General features: G+C 41.1%; 1 protein-coding gene across 1 annotated transcript in view; it reads left to right on the top strand.

Moving 5' to 3' along the window:
- The window catches only part of LOC118321202 (CD151 antigen-like), a 22,233-nt gene extending 13,243 nt beyond the window's left edge, over positions 1-8,990 (top strand). The window contains exons 4-8 of the mRNA XM_035652428.1: positions 2,925-2,999; positions 5,745-5,849; positions 7,102-7,260; positions 7,501-7,587; positions 7,685-8,990. Coding sequence (XP_035508321.1) covers positions 2,925-2,999; positions 5,745-5,849; positions 7,102-7,260; positions 7,501-7,587; positions 7,685-7,744 — 486 coding nt within the window. The 3' untranslated portion in view covers positions 7,745-8,990. The remainder of the gene's footprint in view (positions 1-2,924; positions 3,000-5,744; positions 5,850-7,101; positions 7,261-7,500; positions 7,588-7,684) is intronic.
- The last annotated feature ends 3,171 nt before the right edge of the window (positions 8,991-12,161 follow it).

Below are 12,161 nucleotides of genomic sequence, written 5' to 3'. Positions count from 1 at the left end.
GGGGGGGGGGGGGGGGGGGTAGAGTCTGCAAATGTTTGATTGATTAGCTGTACGAGGCCAGAGAGTCCACCATACAGCCCAAAGGTCACTCCTTTCAAAAACTAACACGTGTCCAACCGTTATCTGATCAAAGTCACCTTCATTGTGACTCTGAACTCGCTCAGTAATTGTAAAGGCAGCAGTACACTTCTAATGTCAAATACAGGGCTGCATACAAATGTGTGTATCCTGTCTCCAGATACGTGTTGTTCCTTTATGTTTGCTGGATGCTGGTGGAAGTGCATCAAAAGGAAGGAAAAGTAAAGGAGCAAAGAAGCTACAATAACTCTGGAGATAACCAGCTGTTGTGGAAGAGAGACACAGAAGTGAAAAAAAACTGTTCAAATATTTAACAACCTCAGCAGGATGAGTCTGACTTTACCATGAGATGTTAGATGTTTTTTAGCCAGGAAGCCTACAGCGCAGCAGGCTGTTCAGTCTGAAGCCACTGCAGAGCTTTAAAAAAAAAAGAAGGTTTTGTACATATGAACCTGCTGAGAGTCATTTTGGCAGTAATTACACTGTGCCCTTAAGTCGCCTGGGAGAAGAATGCCAGCTCAGACGTAAAATGAGTCTGTAAGACTGTGTGTGTGCCTGAGATCATGAGGAGTCCTCTGGAGTCAACCACCTCAGTCTCCACAGCCAACAACAGGTTCTCTGTCACACCCTGTACACATAACTGTCCGTGTGGTATCAGTCTGAGAAGTATGCTTTTGTGTGTGTGTGTGTGTGTGTGTGTGTGTGTGTGAGAAAGCGTAGGAAAAGACACAGACCACAAGTATGGTAGAGTCAGAAAACTGGACCGTCCTTGTTTTCAGTAACAACTGCAGAGAATTTGCAAAGACATTAGCTCGGTTAGAAGAAATGTATTCATTTCAGTCAGTTTGTGACTGATGTAAACCACTTAATAGCAGGGAGATGTTTATTTTCTATTATATAGCTGTACCGATTTGATATGTTTTTGCTCAGCTTCCATCCCTAAAACTTTCATATTCTGCCTGACAGATATTGCAGTTTCAAGGCAAATTTTTGAGGAAAGAAGTAAACCATATTAGCTAATAGCTGTTTTAAAGAGAGTTGTGATAAAGACATTTCCTGAGGCAGAGTATTTTATATTTAGACTATTATCAAACATGACAGTAACAGAAAATTTAAGACAACATACATTTAAATGGAAAACCTTACTGTAGTATAAATAAAAACAGCAGAACAAATGTTTATATTGAAGTATGTGCTGCAATTCCCCCCTTTGTAAGTCAGAAAACGTAGTCTGCTGATGTATTGTTCAAGCTTTAGGACCATTTATTATTCATTTGAGGTAGAACTTGAGTTAGCATGTGCTTTATTATTGTTGAATCACTTTAGGTACTTTTTGGAAGTATTGGAATTAATCTAACCATGGGAGGAGATTTTGTAATGCACCAAATCCATTACAATAAAGGATGGGGTATAAAATTTGTTGGATCAAATCTACACACATCTTTTTTAGTGTCATAGGTTTGATTCTTTGAATCGGACTCTGGCATCTTTAAAGGTTGCCATACTTCCTTTCAAACCACCAAAACAATATCAAAATGCATCTTAAAGTCTGCTCAGCATTCAGGCTCATAGCCACTCCGACATTTAATCAGCCCAAGCTTTCAAATCAAGGACCAAGTCCACTTTACCAGGCTGTTTTTCTCTCTTTGATAGTGGCAGGGCCAGAGGAATTTAGGTCAAGGTTTTGGTCTGATAATATCTCTTCTTGTCTTTTAGTCTGAAGACACTTGGCATGAAAAGCAGACCTTCCCTCTAACTCTCATGGGCCTGGTCACGAATCAGATACCAGCGATAAACTCTGAACACCAAACCTCATTTAAAAGGCACAGAGTATAAGATGTGCCAGCCACTGGGCAATGACTCAGAGTTTGGCAGTTTCAGGCAAGAGCTGAACATGAGAAAGCACAATGGAGTTACCTCAATTTGCCTATGTTTTGTCATCTGTTGTGAGGCCTCTTTTTATGGTCTGGCACAGTTGTACTTGTAATATGCAGTACTATTACCAGTTTATTAGTTGCACCTGTACAATCTAATGCAATCCAGAACACCAGGCCTGCAATAAAATCCTACTTTTGTGAAGGTTTTTTAGGCTGTACTTGGTGGTGCAGTTGTATTTGATTGCATTATATTTACATATGTATGAAGGTTAAAGAACAGCAGGTGGATCCAAACATGACTCCCAAGTGAACAATATGTTTCTCCGTCACTGCTGGATGTGTAAATAAGCAGCTGTTAACAAACAAAGTTTCGGCTTACAAGGTGGTGATATGTTAATGTAGTGGTCACAACTTATTTCTGCTGCCCTCAAGTGGCCATAAAAATCAGTTATTGCAGGTTTAAGTACTCTATACCAACAAATCAACAAAAGAAATAATACAGTACTTGAGACGTCAGAAACTGTGACTCACTTATCAGCTGTTTTAGTATGTTCCTCCAGCTCCTCTGTTTCATTGGTGCATTGCATCTTGGTAGAATAGTGTATATCAAGAGTGTATGGGAAAATGAACTGTTTTCAGTACACTGCTGGATATAACTACATACCCAAAATCTGCTTAGAATTAGTTTGTTTAATGGATTTGGGACAGAGTCACTTTGCCATCAGCAAGAAACCTAGCTCCTATTTCACAGCAGTCAACCTCTCTGTCCAACCTGGAGTGGACAGAGTTTTCCAAAATTTTTATTTCTAATTTACAGCACAATTGATTGTCCTAAAGTCTCTTAAACAGAGTTAGTTCACTTTCTAGGTTTTGAACAGTGCTGCATGTGTGCCTTTAAATGCTTCCCCATCCCCTATTGCTTCACCGCATTCCCATCCTCTAACTGTATTTTCTTCTCTTCCTCCCCAGTACTTTGTCCTGCTGCTGTGTATCTTCCTGTTGGAGATCATGGCTGGCATCCTGGCTTATATCTACTACCAGCAGGTAATCACTCTCAGGCCAATAAAAGTTCTAAAAAAAAAGTCCTTTTCAAAATGTATTTTACAATGCACCCTGGGATATGTATGTGATGTTGTAGGCATGGGATTGCAGAGGAGCAGCTGACAGATATGAGAAGACTAAATATTGATTTCAAATGACAAAAGTCATTTAAAATCTGACACAGGTTAGGATTTGTTTTAAGTAATAATACAGTCTTTATGGAATTGTTTTGGCACATTACAAAAGTCAGGGAATCTCATTATTGATAAATTATCCAGTTTATTGTCACTGAATTAAAAAAGAAAACAGTCATGGACAGTCTACGTATATTCATCTACCATAATATAGAAAATGATCTGACATTAAAAGCTGACGTTTTTTGTGTGTAGCAGCGATGATGTACTGTACTAAAACATCAATAGAGCATGCTTGGCACACATTTTGTGCCTCTTAATCTGAGCACGTAGTCAAAGGTGTTGTAACAAAACACAGACGACTGTCTCAGTTCCCACATGGCATGTGCTGCGCTGTAATTTCTAACCACGACCAAACCGGCATGATAAATGAGACTGCAGGGAGGAAATATAAGACGGCCCATTAAAAATACAAATATCAGACTGACCATATTACTTGTGGTGAATTTAGTCCAAATGGAATGAAAAATGCCTCATTAGTACATCAGCATCAGTGTCAGAATCAGTTAAATTCATTTTTGAACTGAGATACACTTAAAAATGATAAACAAAGAAATGACTAAAGAGAGTAAAAACACTGCTTAGCCCAAAGAATGTGCTAAATGCTTACAGTCCTGCTTACAAATGATTATTTTCTTATCTCGTGTTCTGTAGTTAATGTGAAAACTGACAGCCTCCCCCGGCACATTTCAGCTCTAACAGTGTAGAGTTATACTGACTATACTGCAAGCACTCACAAAAGAGAATTTCTTTTCTCCTCGTGTAATATTAACATGACTTTGCTCGTCACCAGCAACAGTCCGACTCTGCCTGGTCTCAAAGCCTGGTGGCTTGTAGCTCAGCAACAGGACTTTTCTCCGTCTAGAGGTCCTCTGCTATCATTATAACTGCCTCATTCATAATACACAACTCGTCTGAACATGAGCAGGCACTGAGCTCCATGACTCTCTCCTGCTTCCTAAAGCTCTCCTTCACTCGCTTCAAAAGATTCTTGCATCAATTGCTCAAATCTCTAAAGCCACTCCTCTTCTCTGCCTCTGTTCTTCCTCCTTTGTTGTTCTTCCTCAGTTTTCTGTCTGGTAATTAGTTGTGAGAACTGTACGTTTGGTTTTTATTCCAAGTTGCCAAACACCTCATAGAAACTGCCTGTAACTCACTCACACTCACATTTATTCATGTTTAGCAAGCTGCAGATTCTCCACTACAGGAGAGTCTGTTTGGTCATTGTCTATTCAGTTCTACACATGTCAACCGGCTCCACCTAGTGTAAAGGAAAGTAACAGCAGCCGCAGTTTAGACCTGCAACATTTCAGCATTGCCTCCTTTAGGCAAAGAAAGTAATAACTACTGCACTTTTTCCCACCACCTGCAGGCAATGAGTGCTTCATCTGCAGTTTTATAGCTGTTGTTTTCTGTGTGTGAGGTTTCCCCAAAAAGCTTATTCAAAATGCAGTTCATAAAAGTGCAACTCCCACATTTTATAGGGCCACCAAATATGTTATAAATTGGGAAAACCTAGTACGCATTTGGTTCAGGCTGTTTATTGCAAAAAAGAAAATCTGGGTGTTATTACATAATGAAGTGAAAATTAATTAGATTCCGTCTGGTTAAAAAGTCCTACCCTCTAGTAACAAAAAGGACAGTTCTGGGGAAATGAGGACACATGAGGATATGAGTGTGTGCTCAGTATTCTGACCAGCGTTCATCAGAAAATATGCTCTCAGCTCTCACAGTTTGCAAGTTTAAAATCAAAAATGTAAAATAAAACAGAAAAGTATTTTTAGTCGCCGTTGCCTTCAGGTGATACTGTTGTCAACACAGCACCTTCTTTGCCTGTAGATGGCGCACATTTACTGCTGCTGTGACTTTTCTTGTGACTAGGCAGCAGCCTGGTTTCACAGTCATGCAGCCATCACCTGAATAGATGCTTGAACTCATGTTTGCTTCTATTTGTATGCGGTTAATGCATACAATGATACATAATGCTGCTCGCTCACTGAGCCATTTTAAATCTTGAATTGCTGCTATTCCTTTCATCGGTGCAGTGTGTCCCAAACTGTCAACAGGTAAAATAAAAAAGCTCCCCACCACATCCCTCCTGTTTCCTCCTCCCCTCTTCCTTTTTGTCTTCACCTCCCGTCTCTCATCTCTCTCTGCCCTCCCTTCTTCTCTTCATCATTCATTCCCTTGATATCTCCTTCACGCTTTGATTTACAGTGGTTTCCCAGCTGGCTTGTTGCCATAGAAACTGAGCCCCCCAGACCTGCCGCTCCTCCAGCGAGCGCTTTCTGCCACTGGTCTAGAGAACTAAAAAACACCGACTTCCTCTGCCATCGCCCCGGTTTCATCTGCTCCTCTGTTGCTAGAACCGCTGTCCATGACATGTATCGTCGGGAGAGCGTTTAAAGTCTGTGTGCTATGAATCTCATCACCAGCAGAGTTAACATTTGCAACTCATTTAACACTTGGTCATGCTCGGTGCTGGCCCTGAGATTTTTGTGTTGCTATGTAGTGAGCAGCTAAAGCATGTGTCTCTGTCTGTGTGTCTGAACAGTTGAATGACGAGCTGAAGCAGAATCTGAAGGAGACCATGACCCAGAAGTATCAACAGAAAGGCCACGAGCAAGTCACCAGGGCTGTAGACAAACTGCAGCAGGAGGTAAGTGTCTGCGTAAAAAAGGATGGACACAACTACCACTTTCACAAGGTGGAGGTTAATTCAGTCTAACACAAACTTTTGAAATGACAACTGATGTCTACTTTCAGAGTGCAGCCACAGTTTTTCTTTTCTCTAGGTAGTTGTTTGCATCCACACCGTCATATCATGAGTGAACCAGAGCTTCAAAGCAAAAGTCACATGGACTCACACGTGGTTTGTTGATTGGACAGTGTTTGGTAACCTATCATCCCATCAGATTAGAGATTTTGGTGATGAGGGCGAGTCAAAATAAATCCGATTCAAGTCCCTCTGACTTCAGCTAAGCATGATGGACTTGTCTGCACTCTCAGCTGTAATTTACCCTCTTTTTTGCTTATACCAGTTGACAGCACATGAAGGAATGGATAAATCTGAGCAGCAGTTGAAACTTCAGTTGGTTCATTTTTTATGCTCAGTTTTTTAAGCATGAGAAGCCCCGGGCTGTCAGATGTCAACATTTATTCTTTGTTCTTTCCTCTAAACTTTTTTTTTCCAGTAATTTGTTTGGACTCACATTTTGGAAAATACACTTCCTCGCTTTCTTGCAGAGAGTTAGATGAGAAGACTGATGGAGCTGTAGCCAGCTTCTGGTAACTTAGTTGAAAATAAAGACTGTAAACAGTTAGCCTGGCTCTGTCCAGAAGCAACAAAAGCGTCTACCAACACCGCTACAGTTCACTACTTAAAAGCGTGTAACATTTATGAGGATCTAGCGAGGTTTGTTTTCATTAGTGTATAATAACCTGAACAAAGGAGTCGTGTTTTCGTTACCTTAGAATGCCTTTTATATCTCAGACGCCTTCCATGTTGAACCGCCGTAATCCGTACAAAGAACGTATTGTAAAAATGGCACGTTTTATGTGCTGGACTATTCTGGAGTCAAATGAGACTCAAGAGATTTTACTGATCCGATTCTTTGTTACCTTTGGAGAGAGACAGGCTAGCTGTTTCTCAGTTTTCAGTCTTCATGCTAAGTTAAGCTAACTAGCCATTAACTGCACATAATCCGACTCGTATTGATCTTCTCATATTCTATTACTATTCCTTTACACTGAGTTTCGCTTGTCTTTCCTTTAGTGAATTGGAATAACTATGCTGCTGGTTTATAACAACTTTTAATGTTTCATACTAACATTAGTTACTTGAACTGCCTTTTAATACTTATTTGCTAACATCAAAACTCCCCTCTTAAGCCGTCTTTTCCTCCTGTCAGTTCAAGTGCTGTGGCAGCAACAGTTCATCCGACTGGAATCAGAGCGTCTGGATTCGCTCCCTAGAGGCAAGCCAAAGACATGTGCCTGACAGCTGCTGTAAGACTCCCACTGAGTTCTGTGGCCGCAGGGACCACCCATCCAACATCTACAAGGTGGAGGTGAGAGGATGAAGGGTGCTAGGGGGTGTCAGTGGGGCTGACTTTTCAGTACAGGTGGCTAGATCAGTATTACTATCATGTCTCAGTATGTTAGCATTGGGATCGTGTAGTGTAAGCCGAGCAGAGAAAGAAGAGCTGTCATATCCGAACCGTACACATAACATTTGTTTGCAGTGAGACTTCAGCAACACTCCCACATCAACTGATGCAACATAAAGACACACTTTGTTTTTCATTTAGGGCGGCTGCATCACCAAACTGGAGAAATTCATCCTGGACCATCTGAAGATCATTGGAGCAGTGGGTGTTGGGATTGCCTGTGTACAGGTGAGCTAAAACAAATAAACGGAGATTTAAATAAATGTGTATCTGTGGAGATTGCACTTTTACTGATGTTTTCCTTCCCCCTCCATCCAATCCTCAGATCATAGGGATGGTGTTTACATGCTGCCTATATCGAAGTCTAAAGGCAGAGCCGTACTAAGAGAAGCAGAAGAAGAAAAGTGTGTGAGTGAAGGAGGTAACTTCATCACCACGTGCCATACTCAAATAGCCCATAGGTTCTTTTCTTTGCCTGCACATAGGGGAAGGAAAATTTGGCAAGGGATCAAATTGCACATCTGAGGATCTCATTTTGGTAAACAAAGGGTGGAAAAACACTACAAGGTATCTTGAAGTAATTAGGTGCTCAAATTGCAGTCTCAGCTACATCTTCAAGATCACAGCACTGTGAGAAAAAGCCTTCGAGAGAAACTGATGGGAATTTTAACACAGATTGTGTAAATGAGCGTGGGACAGCCTCCTTGGGACTAAAACATTGTAGTTTTCTTCCATTCGGATTCCCTCAATGTACGTTTATGTTTGTGGACAGGGTGCTGCACCCAAGAGTGGAGTAAAGACCAGTGGAGTAAAACTGGCACTTTGCAGAAAATGTTAATCTTGGTCGCAGCAGCTTTCCTTTCCCAGCAGCACGGTTTAACAAGCCGAACTCTGGGGCCCCCTTTCAACTGCAACAGCATTTTGTTTCCACGCTAACTAGCCAGTCATGCATTTTGAATATTTGTTCAATAGTGGCCTTTTTAAACATTTGAACTGTTAGTTTTTGTATTTTCTACATGATTATTTTCTGTAACATGTGAGGCACTTTCTTTTGAGCTATGAGGCTTTATTTGCCTAATGTTTCTTCATCCTAAGTGTTTGATCATGTTTTTAAATCTTAAGGACCTGCTGCCAAGGAAGGTATATAAGTGCCTCACTCAACAGCATTACTGCACCATTTGACACAGCGAAGCCAGCATTTTAACCATTAAGTCTGATATTAATGAAGTGATTTTGTGATTAAATACATACAAGCAGTGCCACTAATGTTGCTCATAAGAAAGTGCCTCAATTTTTTCTTTTTTATACAAGGGATTTATCCACTGATGCCAAAGTTGTCAACTGTAACTTTGTGTAAGGACCTACTGCATCTCTTCTAGCCTTATTCATTCTACTGATGTCTCTCTTTTTAGATTGTTTTCATATATGAAGATTGTGTTTACTTTTCTATAGACCATAAATATATTATTGTATTTAACAGACACATGGTAGAAAATGATATTCACTCACTGTCAACAATGATCTTTTTCCTTTGTGCCTCAAAGTCGACACTGGATTAACCTACTGTATTTCTGTCTTTATAACAATAATCCAGGAATAATTTTAGCTTGAATAAACATGGATCAACAACACACTTTGCTTCTGCTGTGTTTGCTTTCTCAGCAGAAGTCAAGCGTCCGTCCGCAACAAGCCTCTACAGTTTCTATTCAGTGTGAGAGAAAACACAAACTGACAATGAACCAAGTATTTTAATAACTTTAAACAGCACCTTCACCTCACAGTTATCAGGTCATGTCATCCCAAAAACTGGCAAAAAAAACAACCCATATTGTGTAAAGATAAAACCACGTGCCTGTAACCAGTGGCCCTTACACAATTGGCACCAGCTTACAGGTACATTAGTGTATTAACCCAAAGTCAATTCTCTAATGTTACTGTACTGTGGTGATGCAGATTTGGGATGTGAGCCATATTTCTGACAGCTGCTGCAGGAGTGTATTACCTATACAATAACAGCTATATGGCCTGTAATGGGAGTTAGTGTGCTGTTCAGTGCGAGGCCAGCTCATCTGACCCCCTGTATCATTGAGAGTGACTGTGCATCAGTGTCATTACTGCCAACAGCAGCAGTGACTGTGTGCAAACACAGGGAGGCAGCACCCGCCAGGCTTCCACCACCACAATACCACACCGATGAAAACAGCTGGTGAGAGTGTGTGCATAACACCCAGAGGCTATTGAGGATTACCCCCTCCCTAAACACATTCACACTCTTTTCTAATTCAGAATGGCAGAAAAGCTTTAATATGGGTTCCCAAAAGTGTGCAGGAGGGGGGGGAAAACATGCTCACAATGACAAATATCAGTTTACCTGTTTGCATTTTTTAGTGCAAAACATACAGTTAATTCATCCAAAAAATATGCTTCTCAGTGTGCTATCTAACAAGCCAAAAGAAAATCAAATGGCAACTGGTCAGCTCACAGCTACAGACTACTAATTGGTTTCCACTGGGACTGCTAACAATGCATATTAAGCCATTTCTCAGTTAGTGAAGTTCACAGTGTAAAAACATCCCCTCTGTGTAACAGGCGCACATGGTGAACGAAACAACAGAAATCCATGCGTATTGTCATAATACCCCTTGAAGGTGCTCTCACAGCACACCTCGTGAAAGCTGAGTCATCCCTGGCACAATGAGCCTGTGAGTTTTTTTTTTTTTTCCTCATAGGGGGGGATTCAGCAGTTAACATTTCCATTGGAGTGAAAGTAGTTCAGCACATGGCAATTTTTACAGGGCGCTTTTCCAAGCAGCAGACATCTGTGGAATGCAAGTCGTCTGCCCTGCTCTTGACACAGCCGTTGCCTTTGCTTGTTGCCTGAGTTTGACTTTAAATAGATGACAGAAATTATGACAAGCCTTTGAACAACTAGTGTGTCCCACCCAATTGTGCCCTGTTGACGAAAACCATAATAAATCTCCCTCCTCTGCCAACCGTGCAGGCCTCCCTGCCTGTTCTGCTTGCTTACTGTGACAGCCCGCATACAGGCTAACACAAGGGGTATGTTAATAATGCTAGTGCATGACATTTCCAAAATATCTCCTCCAATACTCTAAGCAGTTGTCCATTCGGTGCACGTCACCCGTTGCACCTCGGCCTGTTGGCCCATCCAGCAGAGAGGTATGCTATTTTCAGTCCAGATGGGGGGGCCTGTATACCCTTCTCCTTCCACCTTTTTTTCTGGTAGGTGATGTGATTTCTGTGCCTACAGGACAAACAGACAACAGGGAGCTGCGCTATAGTTTGTCTGCAGCTGGTGACAGGAGGAGGAACATGCAGGCATTTGTTCCCAGGGTCACCCAAGGGCAGGGGAACCAAAGGGTACAGCAACCTCTGTGTGTACATCTAATTTTAGGTATAGTTTGTATAATTTTTAACTTAAACTTAGTCGACTGGGGACAGCTTAGGTGCTGAGGTAAACAGTTTGTTGGTTCTGATTTGGTTTCACAGCAATCACATTTATCATAAGCTAAAACAGTTTCTGTTTCACTGGGGTCAGGTAGAGGTTACGGTTAGGTAAGTATCAGTTATGGTTAAGTTTAGCGTTACCTACAAGGACATGAGTGTAAACCCCAGAGATAAACCCTGCATGGCTTCCCATGTTGTCAGTCAGGACCACCCAAAGAGGTTGTAAGAGAAAGTCAGGGGGTCAGGATGATTAATTATGATGATTAATTACTTTATTAGGAAGTAAACAATCTGAGATTTTGAAGGCTTTTTTGGGATTTTTGCGGCCTATAATGATTTCACGTCAGCGTTTCTAAAATATCTCAATGCATGTTGCATTTTTTTTGCAATGAGATTGCAGGAGAAAGTGAAAATTGCAAAAATAGTTGCAATTTTTATTAGTATTTTTGTATAAATCATTAAAAACTATGGCAACTTGTTCTAGTGAATTGTTTGCACAGGGTAAATATGAGGCATTTTCATCGCACATGTCTGAATAGTCTGCATCTTTACAACTAGAAACAAGGGAGTGAGTTTGGAGATGTTTATGGATTTGGAACATTTTGCACATGAAACTACAATGAGTTGTGACAAAAGTTGTGGTTGTTGGTTCAGACTTTGCTATAATTTTTGCTTTTTTTCTTATAAACGAATTTTCCTCCTCAGGCCCCTTAAAATTATTCTTTAGCTAACAAGCCATAATGGGGAGAGATATGCAACCTTTGACAAGGGGGCCACAAATAGACATTGCATTGTTTTAAAGGGTCACAAGCCAAAAAGGTACCAACAGCGACTGTATGTCAACATCTCTGAGTGTACACTACATAAAGGCAATGGTGATGTCAGGGAAGCACCATGGGTAATTCTGTAGGGCCCTGAACCTTTATAGCTGTGACTTTCAGACAGCTAACCCTGTGCTAAACATAATCTAAACATAATCTGCTCTGTATGTATGCTGTGCATTCGGAGCGCCTCTGCTGCAGGCAGACGTGTCAGGTCATTTCATTTTCATTCAAGGCCTCTGGTGTTTACATTTTGTATGTGTGAGGAGGGGGGGGCAAATGTAATCTCGAGTCTGTAGATGGCAGCAACACTCTTGGCCAATCTGTCTCAATAAAACGGAAAAAACGTGTTTTGTCTCAGCAGTCAAGGGCTGCCAATTTAAATTGAAATTAATTGGAAAAATCCAGCGTGAAGAGAAAAAAAATCCACTGTAATTTTGAAATAAATCCACTTGCTACCAGCAGGAGTTGCTTCACTGTCTTCACTCGTGTACCTGTGCACATACACAGGCC

This window comes from Morone saxatilis, unplaced genomic scaffold, assembly GCF_004916995.1.
Source record: "Morone saxatilis isolate NCDOM2014 unplaced genomic scaffold, NCSU_SB_2.0 Contig11, whole genome shotgun sequence".
Taxonomy (NCBI): domain Eukaryota; kingdom Metazoa; phylum Chordata; class Actinopteri; family Moronidae; genus Morone; species Morone saxatilis.
This window is presented reverse-complemented; position numbering and strand designations above follow the sequence as displayed.